A 15,429-nucleotide genomic window follows, 5' to 3' on the forward strand; every position below is an offset into this window, starting at 1 on the left:
CGTAACCTAGCGAGCAGCGGTTTGGCTGGGCTCCTGGGATGCCCAGGGTTGGGGCAGTGCCCAGCTCTGACTCGGTGCTTCTCTGACACTTGGCAGTGCTGCCTTCCCTCCCCAGCTCTCAGAATGCAGCAGGGCTGCAGTAGAAGTTTCAGACACTGTTCCTGCCTAGGGTGAGTGAGAACAGGCTGTGACCCTACGCTGCTGCTGTTCTTCCCGAAATTTCTGACAGCTCCTGGGGTACCCAAGGCTGACAGCAGGCAGTCATGGGCTTGGCGACCTGCTGGGCTGTACAAAGAACAGCCTATATGGCTTTGAGATTAGGAAATGGAATGCAATTGTTCCCAGTGGAGCATAAGAGAGCAAGATGAGTAAGCAGAGTGTGCATGGGTGGTGGAACCACTGGCTACATGGCACCTTTCTGCCTCCAAGTTTAAATTTCAAGGTTGGTGTTTTCTGGGGGGAAATATATTGGTGCCATTTCTGCAGTGTGGCTGCAGGCTGCCCTGTGGTGGCTTTGTTGTCATCAACAGGGGCACGAGGGCCTGGTTGGGGGCTGGAGAATTGCACCTTGTTTTGCTTGCAAGTGAAAGAGTAGGGAGAATTTTATGGACCAAGGACTGTGCAGTTTTACAAAAGCCTGAAGATCGTTTTCCAGCTTTCTAGCAACGCTGCCTTCTTGCTGATTGCAGATTCAGAAGGAGATTCAAGGCAGGAAAATAAAAGTATGGCACCACCAGTGTGTTGTCTGCTATAGTGATGTCCTTAAGCTTTTCATGACTACTCTCACTTCCAAACATACAGCAGAGACAGGAAGCGTGTTCATCCAGGGAGTTAAAATATGCATATGAAAAGACATTTCAACAATTCAGTGAGAAAGCTACTTTTAATGAAGTAAAGCACAAACCCCTGCACAAGGACCTCATGAGCAGGCAGTGGCCATACAGAACTTACCCCAGAGAGTCGTCCCCAAGGAGAGCAGTGTATGAATTTGGAAATGGCCAGGAGTTGTTCTATGAGTAATGGGGTGGTTCTCTGCAGGTATTTGGATTTATCTATCAAAGATGAGGACTCTCTAGCTTTCCAGCTTTATTCCTAAGTTCCTTAACTATTCTGTGTTCCTGCTAAAGGCACAGCTTTCTCTGTTTGGATTTCTCCACATTAATCTTTCAGTGTTGAATACAGAGGGAAAGTACAACACTGCTTTCAGCTGGTTATTAAGTTCAATTACCAATAATGAGCAGCCTGTCACACATACAGGCAGGGCCAAAACCTGTGCTGGGGAATGAATGGGGTGAGCTCTGCCCATCAGACAGCCCTGGTTCCTCCTCTCTGGATATGGTGCTTCTTGGCTGCTGTGTGCCCTACTCTGCCATACACAAGAACACCAAACAGGCAACAAATCCTCCCCTGTTTTTTCCCCCTTGAGGAGAAGTAGGACATGACTCAATACTTTCCCAAAGCCGAGTCCTTTTCTGCCTTCACCCACCGCTGCTGGTTCACAGGGAGCCCAGCTGGAGTGCTGGCAGTCTCACCTTTGCCCGCAAACTCCTGCCAGGGCTCTGTGCGCAGGGAGGCACAGGGAAAACACTTTTGAAGCTTTTTGAGTTCATCCAGCCATATGGGGATCCTGCTCTGCACTGGGATAGGTGGCCCTGTGAGTCCACCAGGCCTCACTTGCAGGCACCTTGGAACTGCAAATGAATGTGTTTTCCAGGGTCAGACTGGGCTGGGGATAGGCAGGTGTGAAGGAGCACAGCAGGATTTGCAAGCAGCTCATAAGGTAGTGCTGATCAGTCCTGGTGCTTTGTATGCAGGAGGGTCCTGGTGTGCCTTCCATGTCAGCATCCCAACAGGAGAGCCTATCCTCAGCCCACAGCTACCACATCAGCTCCTCGGCTGGTTTTTCCAGTCTGGGAAGGTGATGGCACCAAATTGTGTCAACAAAATTTGGCTAATAAGGAGGAACCGTCTCCCTCTGCAGGCAAGTGTGAAATCACAGCGACTGTGGGAGGAAAGCGTCCAGGATGGCTCCTTGAAGGCTCCAAGATTTTGACTCATCCCATCATTAAATGGCAGTGAGCAATGAGCAAGAGATGAGGGAGTTTCCTTGTACCTGTGTGCCAGCAAACCTTCCCTTTGGCTGGTGCATGAGCCTGGTCCAGCCCAGCCACAGCCACTTGCTCACCAAGGGCAGGATCTGCCTGTAGGCCCCCCCCTGGTTGTCCCTATGCCCTTTGTTGATCCTCTTGAGGATATGGCAATGCTTCCCTTTTCTTCCTCATTACAGTTATTTACGGCTATCTTATCCACCACAATAAGTTCTCCTCCAGGATCACCGACTCCCACAGCACAGAGGGCAGAGTTCTCCTCCTTTCAATCAATTTGTGGCTCTTTCTGTGCCCGTCTGGCCAGGCCTAGGGAGCATCTGTGCAAGCAGCAGGTGTGGGTGTGTGGAGGAGAATGGCCCAGGGAGAGTGGGACACTGAGAAGCACCGAGCTGTGTTCCCCAGCCTGGAGTGATGCACTGAGCCCATGCTCTGTGGGTGTCTGCTCCTAGCAGTGCCGGTCTGAGGATCAAGACCATAGGGGGTGCTGCACGGCAGGGCTTGCTCACCTTCAGCAGCACTCCTGGTGCCTGTAGGCAGCCCGTGAGAGTTTCTCACATCAGCACTAAGTTCCCAAACGTAATTCATTTGAGGAGGGAAGTTTCTGTGGAGGTTCCAGCTGGATTTCAGTGGTGGGACTAATTGGCTGTGCCATAGGGACTGGGTGCTTTAGGCCAAGGCAGTATAGCTCATCTCAGCTATGTCCCCATGGTATCAGCTCCAAAATGAAGTGCTGCGCTCCCCAGCAGCGCCATCCCTCACTGTGCACAGAGGACAGGCCAGGGTGGTGAGGGAGGCACGGAGCCAACACCAGCCCTGACAGAATGGAACGCAGAGGTAAGCTGCCTGCAACAGGCATGGAGGCACGGGGTTTCTCCTCAGCAGACACGCAGCAACAGCATACTGGGGGTTTCCAAGCCTGAAGCCAAGCGATGGTGTTACACAGAAACATCATGTTCCCTTCTGAATGGAGGAAGGAACTGCGCTCTAATAGCTACAAAGGTTTTGCTCCTTGTTCTTTCTAACTTTGTCCTTCCTTCCATTCCCCCTCCTTCTCCTCTCAGTGGCCTCTTCAAACCAGCTGCCAGGTTTGTCTGAGCTGAAGCAAATTCCTGGGAAGCCCCTTTGTACGGCTGCTGAGTAATAGGCACAACCATTACTTAGGTTGTGGATTTAGCTGTTTAGCTATCTGAGTATTTAGTTTCAGAATAATAAAGAAAAGCCATTAGAGTCTTTGTTGTCCCTAAAACATCAGAATCAGGCTGCTCTCATGCTTCCCACCATCCAGCTGAATCTGCTTACCAATCACACTACTCCACTGCTGCTTTTAGAGATTTCAGGTGGGGTGCAGCTGGGTTGCTCCCTTCTTGGCTTCTTGCAAGTAGCCTTAGCAATAGTAGTTACAACTGCGTGGTGATCCTCTGGAGGAGAAATTTGGAATTATTATTTAATAGAAGGCCTTTGCATCAGAATTGGAATAGTGCTGCTGCTGTCTAATCCCTGTCTCCTTCTGTAAGGTAGGCTGTTACAAGACTGAAGTATGTTCTGATGTGAAGATCACTAACACTCAATAGATTTGCAGTGTACAGATTGCTTCTGTTACTGGAAGTCCTGGAAAACCGGAGTGACACTTCTCAGCTGTGTAGAGGTAACTGTGCCCAAGGTGGTGTGTGGAATCAATTAACAGTAGTTTAAAGAAAACAAGGTGGCTTTTTTGTATGTATCAAATCAGAGAACAAGAAGCTTGAAGGAGTGGGGAAGAGCAAAGCCTTAGTGGATATGTAATCTTAATGGGTATGTATCTAATGTCCATTGTTTGAAAAGTGAATGAAGAATTGAAAAAAGATTGGTGAACTTTTCTTGAAAGCACTACAGGTTAAACTGTGCCTCTCATGAAAACATGAGTTGGGTGAAGTCTTCAGCTGGAGTTCTGCTTCAGAGACCTTTGTGCCATGCTCTAGGAGGCATAGTCTCAGTTCAAGCAGGAGCAGTGCAAGATCTGGGGTTCTAGCCAAGGAAATGCCTAGATGGAGAAGTAGAGAGGGGCTGGCAGGGCTGTGGGCTAGATCTGGCTGTGTAAGTGACACAGAGGAATACTCTGAGCTCTGCCAAAGAGAAGGTTTTGTGTTTAGTCTTTGAGAATGCAAGGCATACACTGTAAACAATATAGGCAGCATGTGACAAGGAGGTTTGGTTAATTAACCTGTCATTGTGATGTAGTTCATTTTACTCTTTTCATCCAGAACACGTTCAGTGCTTTAAACAAAAACTGAACGTCAAGTCTTTCTAATGAGCAGTTCAGAAAACACAACTGATGCACTCCTGAATTCCTTCCACTCAGCCTCTGTTCTGAGAGTTCTGCAATAAAGGTGCAGCTGATCAGGTTGCTTAAAGCATGCTAACAGTCTTGATCAAGAGTCCTTCAACAGGAATTTTGGCTCACAAGCTTGCCCCGTTTTTAAGGCAGTCAGACCTGCCTGATGTCCTCCCTCCTTTGAATTTCCAGCTGTGAAAACTTGACAGTGATGAATTAAACTGACCAACTTTCTGGGAATCTGAAGTTCTGTGGATTCTGAATACGCATTCAGCTACTGTTTCCAGAATTAAGTTTAAAAGCACAGCAACTCCAGGCAAAATCTCACTGGCTCACTCACTTCACTTTTTTTACTCTATTTACAAGTGCCACCAGACTACTAGCAGGTTTAAAGAGAAAGTAACATAGATGGTAACCGCTGCCGTGCCACCAGGAGGAGCACTCCGTTGAGATGATTTTCAGAGTCAGTGTTTCATGAGGGATTTGCAACCCATAACCTTTAATTCGGAGCAGAGAAGCTGCTCTGATGGCATTTGTGCAGAGAGGGACTGCAGATAATGGCATCTTTAGGTTAAGCGACATCACCATTACTTTTGTGTTTAACCCTTGGGAGATTAGCTATCCTTGACATTAATTTTGGAGTGCTCTGCAGTGGTAGGAGTAACTTGGTCAGGGAATAAGAAATAACTTGGAGCACTTGTAAGGGCTCCAAAGGGTGCCTTCTGCTGAACCTTCTCCTCCCATTCTGTGGATCTGCATTGTTCTGTCCTGCCAGGGAAGCACTCTTGCATGGCAGGAGGAGGAAGTCCAGCCTAGCATGTTTCCCACCACAGTTTTTTGGAGAACACCTGTATCAAGGAGGCAACACTTGGCTAGTTCTCTGCAAAACTGTTCTCAGACCTCCAACCTTTGTTGTTATTGTGCACATCCTTCAGAAAGGCCATGCTAAAACGCAGTGAGGGTCACATACAGATCTACTTGATACAGTGGCATGTTGCCATGAGAAGGAGACCTTTAGGCTGAACTGCGGCTCATCGTGTCTGCTGGTCAGCACTGTGCAGGGAGCTGCAAGGGAGGACTACTTCCTCTGTTACTGTGCAGAAGCTGTATGAGCCTCCCACTGCATCAGTGTGCATCCCAAGTGCCCATTTGGGTGACTTGTGAGGAAATGCCACTAGAGAGTGGAGAAGCAGGACAGAGAGGGTCTGCTTGTGGGGAGCGGGGACCCTCTTTTCTCCCTGGGCCTGAGGTCCCTGCTGCTCCCAGGGCAGAAGAGCTCAGGAAGGACCAGCCTTCTACCTGCTCTTGCTTGCCGTGCCTCCCTGTGCATTTCTGGTCTTTTGCTCCCCTCTAACGGCCAAAGAGGACCTTGCTGCAGACAATGCTCTCATGGGCTCTGGTGCTGGAATACCTGCGTGCTAGATCGGAGCTGCAGGTGGACTCATTTCACATCAGCATTGTAGGATTATGTGGGCATCAGTGAATGTTAGCCTTGCTCTCAGGGTGATTCCTCCAGCATCTTCTGTCACTGTGGCCTGTGGAACGACAGCAGGACCAAACTGATGATGGAGAAGAAATTAGATTAGAGGGAGTTTCAGGAATCAATTCTCAGTGTTTTCTGTCAGTGACAGCATGCAGAGCATGCTGTGATTTGACGTGCTTTGCATTCACTTTGCCTTCCTGGAACATTTACAAGGGAGCTAGATGCTGGTTTACTCCAAAATGTGGCATCTTTGGAGATCCGTATGATATATATAATTTTTGTTCACCTTGGATTTTGTTCACCTTGTTCAACATGGATTTAATCTATAAAGATGAAATAATAATTTAAGTCCAGAACCTGAGAATTCTTCACAACCAAGTGCAAAGCTATAACATATAGTTACTTCTAATGTTACAACCAAGTGCAAAGTTACAACCAAGTGCAAAGCTATAACATATAGTTACTTACAATGATCCTCACCGCATGTTTCTTCCCTGTGAACTTGGAATAAATCTGTATTTACTGAAAATCCTACAGAATTGTTCTACTGAATATTTTATCAGGACCATACATGAGTCTGAAGTTTTTATTTGCTGGCTTTGGTGAAGGGTGTTTGGAAGACATGACTGTGTCAGCCTCCTCCATTGTTTCTTGACTTTCTGAGCAGTTTTGTCCCAATGGAATCATGCTCCTTAACAGGGCACACAGTATGCAGCTCAAGCTGCTTTTCTAGCAGATGGGAGGACCTAGACAAGGAAGACTGGCTGCAGGAGTAGTACTGAAAACCTGGGAAGCTGTGGCACCAACATGCTGCTTTCTAGGAGCTGGGACTATGGCACAAGGCAATTAAATCTGTTGGGTTGAGACTATTTCCAGCAGTAAGTACTAATATCCAGTCCTGCCACTCTTATGCAAGTAATTTTATTGCTGGTTTTAATCCTCGGCAGAAAGCAGAAGCGTTGGTTATTTGGAGATCTCTGGCTCTTAGCTGAATTTTATGGTACTATTTTATGGTATGTTCTATAAAAACCTCAAGTGTTTGCACCTTGAATGTAATCTCACAATATGTGTGGGACTACCTAGACTTCAGCAAAGACTTTGACTCTGTTTCCTACAGTATTCCTGGAGAAGTGGGTGTTCCCATGGTTTGGTCAGGTAAAAAACTGACTGGAAAGCCAGACTCAGATTGTGGTATTGAATGGAGTTAAATCCAGCTGGCAACCGGTCACAAGTGGTGGTCCCCAGGTGTCAGTACTGGCACCAGCGCTGTTTAATGTTTTTATTGATGATCTGGACAAGGGGATTGAGTGTACCTTCAGTAAGTTTGCAGATGACACCAAGTTGGGGGGCTGTGTCCCTCTGCCTGGGAGTAGGAAGGCCCTATGGAGGGATCTGGATAGGCTGGATCAATGGGCTGAGGCCAGACGTATGAGCAAGACCAAGTGCTGTGCACTGCACTTCGCTCACAGCAACCTTATGTGATGGTACAGGGGAGGGGCAGAGTGGCTGTCAAGCTGCTCAGAGGAAAAGAGTGCTACTTGGAAGTGCTAACTGACAGCTGGCTGAACATGAGCCAACAGTGTGCCTAGGTGGCCATCTTGGCACCCTGTCTTGTATTAGAAAGAGTGTAGGTGATCATACCCTGTATTCAGCTCTGGTGAGGCCACACCTCAGGAACTCACTAAAAAGAAAGACACTGAGGCCCTGGAGCAGGTTTAGAGAAGGGTATTGCAGAGGGAACTGCGATTGTTCAATCTGCATAAGAGGAGGCTCAGGGGAGACATTATCATACTCTATAGCTCCCTGAAAAGAGGTTGTGGTGAGGTGGGAGTCGGTCTCTGCTCCCAGGTAACAGTGATAGGATGAGGAGCAATGGCCTCAAGTTGTGCCAGGGGATGTTCTGGTTGGATATTAAGAAAAAACTTCAGAAAGAGTAGTAATGTGCAGGAACAGGCTGCCCAGGGAAGTGGTGGAGTCACCATCCCCAGGGGCATTGAAGAAACTTGGAGATGTGGCACTGAGGGACGTGGTTAGTGGGCACTAGATGGACTTAGATGATCTTCTCCAACCTTAATGATTTTATGGTTACTGAAACATAGAAGAGGTCTGGACCTGGTAATGTTCCCTCTTCAGCTCAAAGGCAGGCTGCTTTAGAAACCACTGCATCACCCACACTCCACTAAAGATGGCTGAGATCACTGCTGCCAGAGGGAAAGGATGGCAACACCCAACACAGGCAGCTTCTTGGAGTGACCCAAGTGGAGCAGGAAATGTAAGGGCTGGGGGGTCTCTGGCACGGGCCCTGATTGCAGTGTGTTGATGCATGGTGTTCTCTGCTGTGTCCTTTCAGGTCAGGCAAGATGTTTCTTTTCTGTAACGTTGCTTTCTTCAACAAATAAATAAAAATTAGTAGAATTTGACTAGAGCTGCTAAAGATTGGAGTGCAGAACAGCTGAGCAGAGAATTGCAGCTTGGTTCTGCCAAGGGCACAAAGAGGAGAAGGAAGGGAAGAGAGCGGGGGGTGTGGGGGATGAAACTCTGCAATGGTTGTTTTCCTTCACAGTATGGCAAAACCACTGCTGATCAGAAACCTGTAAGCTGACTTTCCTGAAATAACCTACAAGTCCTTTGGAAAGAGGGGAATAAGTCAGGATGATGCAAAATGAAACGGGATTTTCATTCCTGTGCCAGACTCTTTCTGCCCGATAGAACAGAGAGCACATCTCTCATCCAGACAAATGTTTCCTTCCTGTGAGAAGAAGCAGCTGTGCTGAGTTTTTTTGTTTTTTTTTTTTTTTCCTGCCAAAACCTTATTTTGAACCTTTCTGTAAAAAGACTGGCTTTTCTGCCCAGCTGTTCTCTGCAAGTGTTACAGGCACCTCCCTGTTGAAGTAGGCATGAAGCCCCTTAACAAAAGCCATTGTGGTTTGTGCCTTCTAAAGAAAGGCAGAATCTTTCCTACTACTTTATTTATGGAGCCTTGGTTGGAGGTGAAATTATTATCTTACCTTGGAGTTTCCAGCTCAGGGAAGAAGGCATTTGAACCAGGAAGGTGGTGCTTGGCTCTGGTCTACTGAGTCTTGATAAGTGGGCAGGTGGCACCTGGTTGGGACTCAGTGACCAGTGAGAAGCAAACCCTTCAACAGACCCACTTGTTGGCCTCCCTGATGCACAGGTTTTATACTTCTATCTCCATGAGTTAGAAGAAGACCTGAGCCTCTATTTAACTGAGCAAGTTTTCACAGATGCTTTGTTACCCGAAGTCCACTTCCAGGCATGGTAATGATGATCTCTTAATTGGGAAGAGACAAAAGGCAAGCAATTGTCACTCGGGCAGGAAAGAAGAGGAAGAGGTGGGGATAACAACAAAGAGGAGAAGAGTGCCTGTGTGTTAGAGCACAAGGTTGTCCAGAATGCTGGTTATCCAAGCACTCACCAAGTGTTGCTCTTTCCTGTTACTAGCTTTCCCCCACGACATGAGGTCATGAGCAGAAGCTGATGACAACAGCAGGGCAGAGAGCACTACGTCCAATGCCCTGACCTTGCAGCACAGCAGCTAACTGCAGATTTAAAAACAGCAGCTCTTGAAAGCAAGAGAGAACTGATCATAAGGACTGATTTTGGCTGTGTTTCTGCACAGATAAATCCTGGATTGTTAGTTCTGTGGGTGCAACAGATTGAAGTTTAGCAAGCCCTCCGTTGCACAGATGTAACCAGCCTTTACACCTGCTGAGCAAATGCTGAATCTTGGCAACCTAGCTTTTTAAATGATGTTTCAGTTTTCAGGCAACGCCCTGAGAAACTGTGAAGACTTTGAGCGTCCAGCAGAGAGAAGAGGGCTCAGGTGCCCTGGAGCTCCGTGTCTGTACGGTGTTCGACTGCAAGTGCCACCAGCGGGGTGTGCGCATGGCACAGAGCTGAGCGCCTGGTGGCCACCCCAGTGACGGGCGTCCAGGTGGAAGTCTCGGGTGAAACACAGGAGCCTGAAGGAGCGGCGTCTGGAGGCACAGCTAGGCGTGCTGCGTTCAGCGCATTATGCCTACTAACCCCGAAACTTACCTGCATAGCGCAGGCCGGGGGCTGCCAGCAGCATGTGCCCCGCTCCGCGCCGCCGAGCAGCCCAAGGCGACGACGGGCGGGCGGGGGCGGTCCCGGGGCGGCGCCTGGGTTCGGCTCGGTGCGGACAGCTGCGGGACCGTGCGGCGCGGTGCTGGGCTTTAACCCGTCGTCGCTGGAGGACATGGAGCAGAGCTTTAACGAGCGGGAGGCGATCAGGTGGATCGGGGAGAACTGGTGAGCGCTGGGCGCGATGCCGTAGGAACAGGGGCTGGGGCGCGTCTCGGTGGCCGTGCGGGGATGAGGCAGAGCAGCTGGGGCTGGCGGGGGAGGGCTGGAAGGAGAAAGTGGAAATTATGGCCCGAAACTATTGGGAAAAGGGGCTGCGGGTCCTGATCTGCGTTGGAAGATGTCCCTATCTGACCGAGCTGCGGTGTGAGAATGAAAAACATCTGCTAGCGCAAGCTCCTGTGTTTGCAGTGAGGCTGAATCCCTAACCTGCAGCAAAATGCTGCTGTCGAATAATTTGGTGCCTGCGCTTTCAGCCTGAATAGCCAAGCTTGTTCCTCAAGAATATCCCCAGTGGCTTGATGTCGTAAACATTATTCGATGGGCAATTGCTCTGCTGGATTCAAAGAAGATGTTGAAGAGTAGCCTCCTCTTCTTATATGGAGCTCTTGCTTAAACTAATTCTTCCTGTTTGGAGAATTCGCTTTACCCATTTATGCGTTCACTCAGAAGTCAGCTGAACAATAAAGAAATACATCGAGCTCAGTTACATCTTGTTCTGAAATTTTTCTACCTTTTGAAGAGCAAGGGGCAGATCTCACTTGCTTTTCTCACTGCTGCCCACAGTTTTCTTGTCCTCATAATACCTTTAATAAATGCACCTCCTCAGTGTTTCCTGTTCACTGCAGGGGAAACCCCTACAAGTCGCCTTCTTTCTTCCAATGTGTAACTGGTTTGCTGTACTTTCCTCAGAACCTGTCCACATTTCACTCTGGCTTCCTACTGCTTTTCACTTTCTGGAGCAAAGGGATGGCTCTTACCTAAACGAATTTGCAGCAAGAAGGTGGCTTTGCATTTACTCGAGGTGTTCTCAGCTTAACTCTCTGTGACTACAAACAGTAATTGCTACCTTCTTTGTAGCAATGTTTGGCTCTTGTGCAATTTTGTATTTCGGAGAGGACAGCCTGTTTGGTTCCCGAGCTCCAGGAGAAAAGGGAGTTGTTCTCAGCCAGAAGAAGCCTTTCTGACTTCTTTTTTCGCTTTTACACGCGGTGACTCCTAGCCACGAGGAGCCCGGTGCAGCTGCGGCTCGAGGGGAGACCTGGCGGGGCTGGGAGCCAGTCTTTCCTCCATATGTTGTTACGGCGGCAGTTGTCCCTGGGGGACGGCACACCGAGTGTCTGAGGGGACAGGCTGGCGTGTAGCGAGCAGGGGAAGCCGGGAGGGGACAGTCCCGGACCTGTAGTGAGGAGGGCTGGGCACCTCAGCAAGTCGCCGGCTGCATCTGCGGCGCTGCTGCGTGGAGGATGGCTCGCCAGCGGCTCTGCTGGCTGGGGCTGGGCTCCTGAGCCCGCGGGCAGGAGTTTGTTAGCACTGAGACCACCGGAGCACGGGCTGGAAGGGCAGGGCGGCAGCCCGGGCCCCTTCACCGGAGCCCCCCGGTGCTGACACACTGCTGGGATTGAAGTCAGGTCACCGCAGCTTGCTTAAACAGCCGTTTATGCTCCAGTAGCGCCTGAGGTCAAACCAGGTGGTGCTTTGCTCTTCATCCTTGCCCCAGTGTAACGATTGCAGGATTAGCTCCTGCAGATGTGCCCCAGCTCTTTGCTAAGGACTAGCTTTTAAAGACGCTTGATTATGTAATGGCTCCTGGAATAGTTGCAAATCTCTTTTGCCCTCCTGCACTTTCTTGGCAAGCAGCTGGGAGGTGGAACAGAGCTCTCTGCAGTGCTTGGGGTCGCCTGCTCCGCTGTGGCGAGCTCAGCAAAGTGGCGGAAGGAACACTCATCCCAGAGCACCGGGCTGCCGAATCTGCTCCTGCAGAGCAGTCGAGGGCTTGGTTTTGTACTGGGCCATCGGAATCTGCTGCTCACCCTGCGTGTGAGAGCTGTGCTGTTAGGGCCGTGTTTCAGCTCCAGGTCCTCTGCTCTGTTTGGTTCTCTTCCCACTGCTTTCTCATCCCACTGCACGGTGGAGCCCGTAGGGGGACAGCCCTGCTCAGCCTCCGCACTGCAACTGGTTCCTTTGCACAATGCACAGGTGTACAAAGCAACAAAACACATCAACCTGTCTGCTCGGGATCCTGCTTGCAGGTTGTCATGTCCTTGTCCCACAGGGGCCTGCTTGCTGGAGCAGCTCCTGCTCTCACCTGTGATCCCAGGATTCCTGCTCACTCACTGCCAGGAGAAGCTTCCTGTGACCAAACCCAACACTTACACAAGAATGGGCAATGTTTTATTCTTTTATTTTTTGTTGAGAACTCTGCTGGGGCCACAGAACTCCACTGCAAAGAGGAACTCAGCCTGGCTCTTTCCCTAACTGCTCTTTCTCTTCTTGCAGGTATAACACCTTCCTTTTTTCTGTAGCTTATGTGATTCTGATCTTTGGAGTCCAATATTTAATGAAGGACAGGAGAGGCTACAATCTGCGCATGCCACTGGCCCTCTGGTCCCTGGGGCTGGCCTTATTCAGGTAAGAACTCTCAGTCTGGCACTACCTGACAAGTTCTAGCTCTGGTTTGTTTATTTATTTTATTTTGCCATGCAAGATGTAATGATCAGTCTAGAATACTTGGTTTTAAACAGTCTAGTCTTTTGGTACTGGTTTCCTACAGACACCACGAGAAAGCCACAGTCTGTGCTCTGTGATTAAGTAGACTTCACATTGCCAACGTTGCCCTCATCTCCGCATGTCTTCAGCCTGGTGAGGGAGCACTGAGCAAGCCTCCTGCCTTGCTAGGCCCTGGCTGTAGAGGAGCACCTTTGCCTTCGAGCACAAATTGGCTTGGAATGACTGATCACGGTCTGTTTGGAGATGTCATGAAATGTACAAACTGATAGCAAAGAAGCCTTCTGAGGGTGAACTGGACACAGCTTTCAGATCTCCTTTGGTTTTCTTGCAGCGCCATTGGGGCCCATCGCACCTGGAAGCACATGGTCTTCATGCTGACTACTATGGGATTTAAACAGTCAGTGTGCAATCAACTCTTTTATGTTGACCCCATCTGCAAGCTATGGGTCTATTTATTTATACTGAGCAAAGTCCTGGAACTGGGTGAGTCTGAAATCTCTCCTTTTGCAACATATTCAGAACTCCTTTGCTTTTATGAGCAGGCTTTTCTTCACAGGACTCTGTCAGAGAACAGGACTGTTTTGCCTTGCACGTCACTCACTCTTCTTGCTTCCTGTTTCTCAATCTAGATGATGTGTAGTCTTTCTGCAGGGGTACAGCCTGATGTTCTTACACTGGTTTCACCTTCTCAAGCCAATAGGCTGTTCTGCAGTGGGAAAACAGCAGCAGATAGGGGAGTGCTGGGACACGTGCAGCCCCATGGGGTTTTTTTGCATCAAACCTGCAAGAGCTTTCTTTCCTAGAGCAGGAGCCTGTTGGAGTGTTTGTGGCAACGCTTCCATTGGCAAGTGTCAAGTCTGTTAGGAGCAGAAGTGCTTGCAGAAACACAAAGAGGTGTTGAAACTGTCAGTAGGAAGTTTATCCCCTGTAAACAACAGGTGCCTATATGGGCAAATTTGACATGAAGCTAGTCTTGGTGGGCTCAAGCCAGGTAATAACTTTAGCATTACAGCTCTCTCATTCTGTTTCACCTGGAGGCTTGCATAACTTCTGTGATTTGCCTGACTGATGATGCACCTCTCCTCCAACCAAGGTGACACCGTGTTCATTGTTCTCCGGAAACAGAAGCTCATATTCCTCCACTGGTACCACCACATTCTCACGCTCATCTATTCCTGGTACTGCTACAAGGAGATGTTGTCAGGTGGCAGCTGGTTCATCACCCTAAACCTCACTATCCATACTGTCATGTACTCCTACTACACCGTGCGAGCAGCAGGCTTCCGGTTACCCCGCTGGATTGCCATGGCAATCACCTTTTCACAGATTCTGCAGATGGCAATAGGTGTAATATTGTCCATCTTGCTCATCTTCTGGAAGGAGGATGAGGTCTGCCTTTGCAGTTGGCCTAGCATTTCCTTTTCATTGCTAATGTACCTTAGTTATTTGGTGCTCTTCTGTAACTACTTCTCCAAGTCTTACCTAATGAGCACTCAGAAATTGAAGGGAGAATAAAACTGGGGAGGGAGGAGGTGGAGGCTGGGAGGCAGGTGAGGGAAAGGGGAACTATTCATTTCTGGGTTGAGCTCAGGTACCCAATGGGATGGGGGGTGGTGAAGGTCCCTGTGGATGAAAGCCTTCAGGTTAACTCGTGCATTGGCCTTTGGCATGTTGCCCTCCCAATGGGGACTTGCCAAAGTGAGGCATAGGTTGCCATGTGCAATGCAAGGAAGAGGGAGGCAGAACTGGAGACTCCTTTGGTCCAGCTCCTGGCCCATATGATGCTGCCTAGTTTTGGGCTCACTCTGTCAAAGTAGAGAGGGAAGGAACCATGCTCTAGCTCATCTGCTGTTCTTGGTTCTGCTGGCGATGAAGACCCCTCTCTGCTAATACAAGGAAAGCAATGAGTGGCTGCAAGTCTTCTCTCCACAACTGTTTGCAGAGCACAGAATGTACAGCTGAGAAGTAACACAGACCTCTGAGCTGAGCCCAGGCATTTAGCCTTACCCAATCTGCCATAAATGCTTGGCATGCTGACACAGGTTCAAACATCACCTCCCATAAGGCTACACCTAGAGTCACACAATGAATCACTTGGATGTTAGTGGTTATTACCATGAGAGTGCTGAGCAGGCTGACTGGGACAGCTGCTGCCTGGGCTCTGAGTAAGACCAGGTGTTGCTGCGGGCCCTGCCAAGGGACAGACCCATGGGTGGGAGGCAGAAGGGTCTGAGAACTCCTCTCTGGGTGCATTGGAAATGGCAATGGTGATGCCTGAAAATGACTAAAATAAATGCTGTTGTGTGTGGGTTTGTTTATTTGATGCCTTTGTTCTGAGTGGTGTGGGAAGCACTAATTTCACCCTGCGTCCTGCTTGCTCAGCCACAGCACAGCACCACAGGCTCTGTCTCTCCGTGGGGCGTTTCTACCACTGCCTGCAGCTCCCCAGATCCCTCCCCACCTTGAGGCCCTCTGTCCCTGCACACAGCTGCCCTCGCCACAGAAGGGCTCTAGCAGAGGCGAGCCTTGGCTGGCTTGTGGCAGCAGCACGCCTCACACCTGGCTCAGCAGGCACAAAGACACCCAGAGTGTTTCATTTGCACTGCAAAAAGAGCGAAGAGGAGATGAGTAGCACAAGCGTACAGAGCCCAGACAAAGTAATCTGCTTTGCT

The 15,429-nt window shown here is 49.4% G+C and overlaps 1 protein-coding gene across 2 annotated transcripts; it reads left to right on the top strand.

The window, feature by feature from the left end:
• Positions 1 to 3,477: 3,477 nt before the first annotated feature.
• ELOVL3 (ELOVL fatty acid elongase 3) lies at positions 3,478 to 15,037 on the top strand. Of its 2 annotated transcripts, none has more exons than XM_048946500.1 (4): positions 3,478 to 3,622; positions 12,527 to 12,658; positions 13,089 to 13,240; positions 13,851 to 15,037. In XM_048946500.1, the coding sequence occupies exons 2-4, from the start codon at positions 12,588 to 12,590 to the stop codon at positions 14,270 to 14,272; spliced, it is 645 nt and encodes a 214-aa protein (XP_048802457.1). In that variant the 5' UTR covers positions 3,478 to 3,622; positions 12,527 to 12,587; the 3' UTR covers positions 14,273 to 15,037. The 2 variants fall into 2 exon arrangements, with proteins under 2 accessions (XP_048802457.1, XP_048802456.1); XM_048946499.1 differs by lacking the exon at positions 3,478 to 3,622 and adding an exon at positions 10,098 to 10,195.
• The last annotated feature ends 392 nt before the right edge of the window (positions 15,038 to 15,429 follow it).

Source organism: Lagopus muta, chromosome 5 (genome assembly GCF_023343835.1).
Source record: "Lagopus muta isolate bLagMut1 chromosome 5, bLagMut1 primary, whole genome shotgun sequence".
Taxonomy (NCBI): domain Eukaryota; kingdom Metazoa; phylum Chordata; class Aves; order Galliformes; family Phasianidae; genus Lagopus; species Lagopus muta.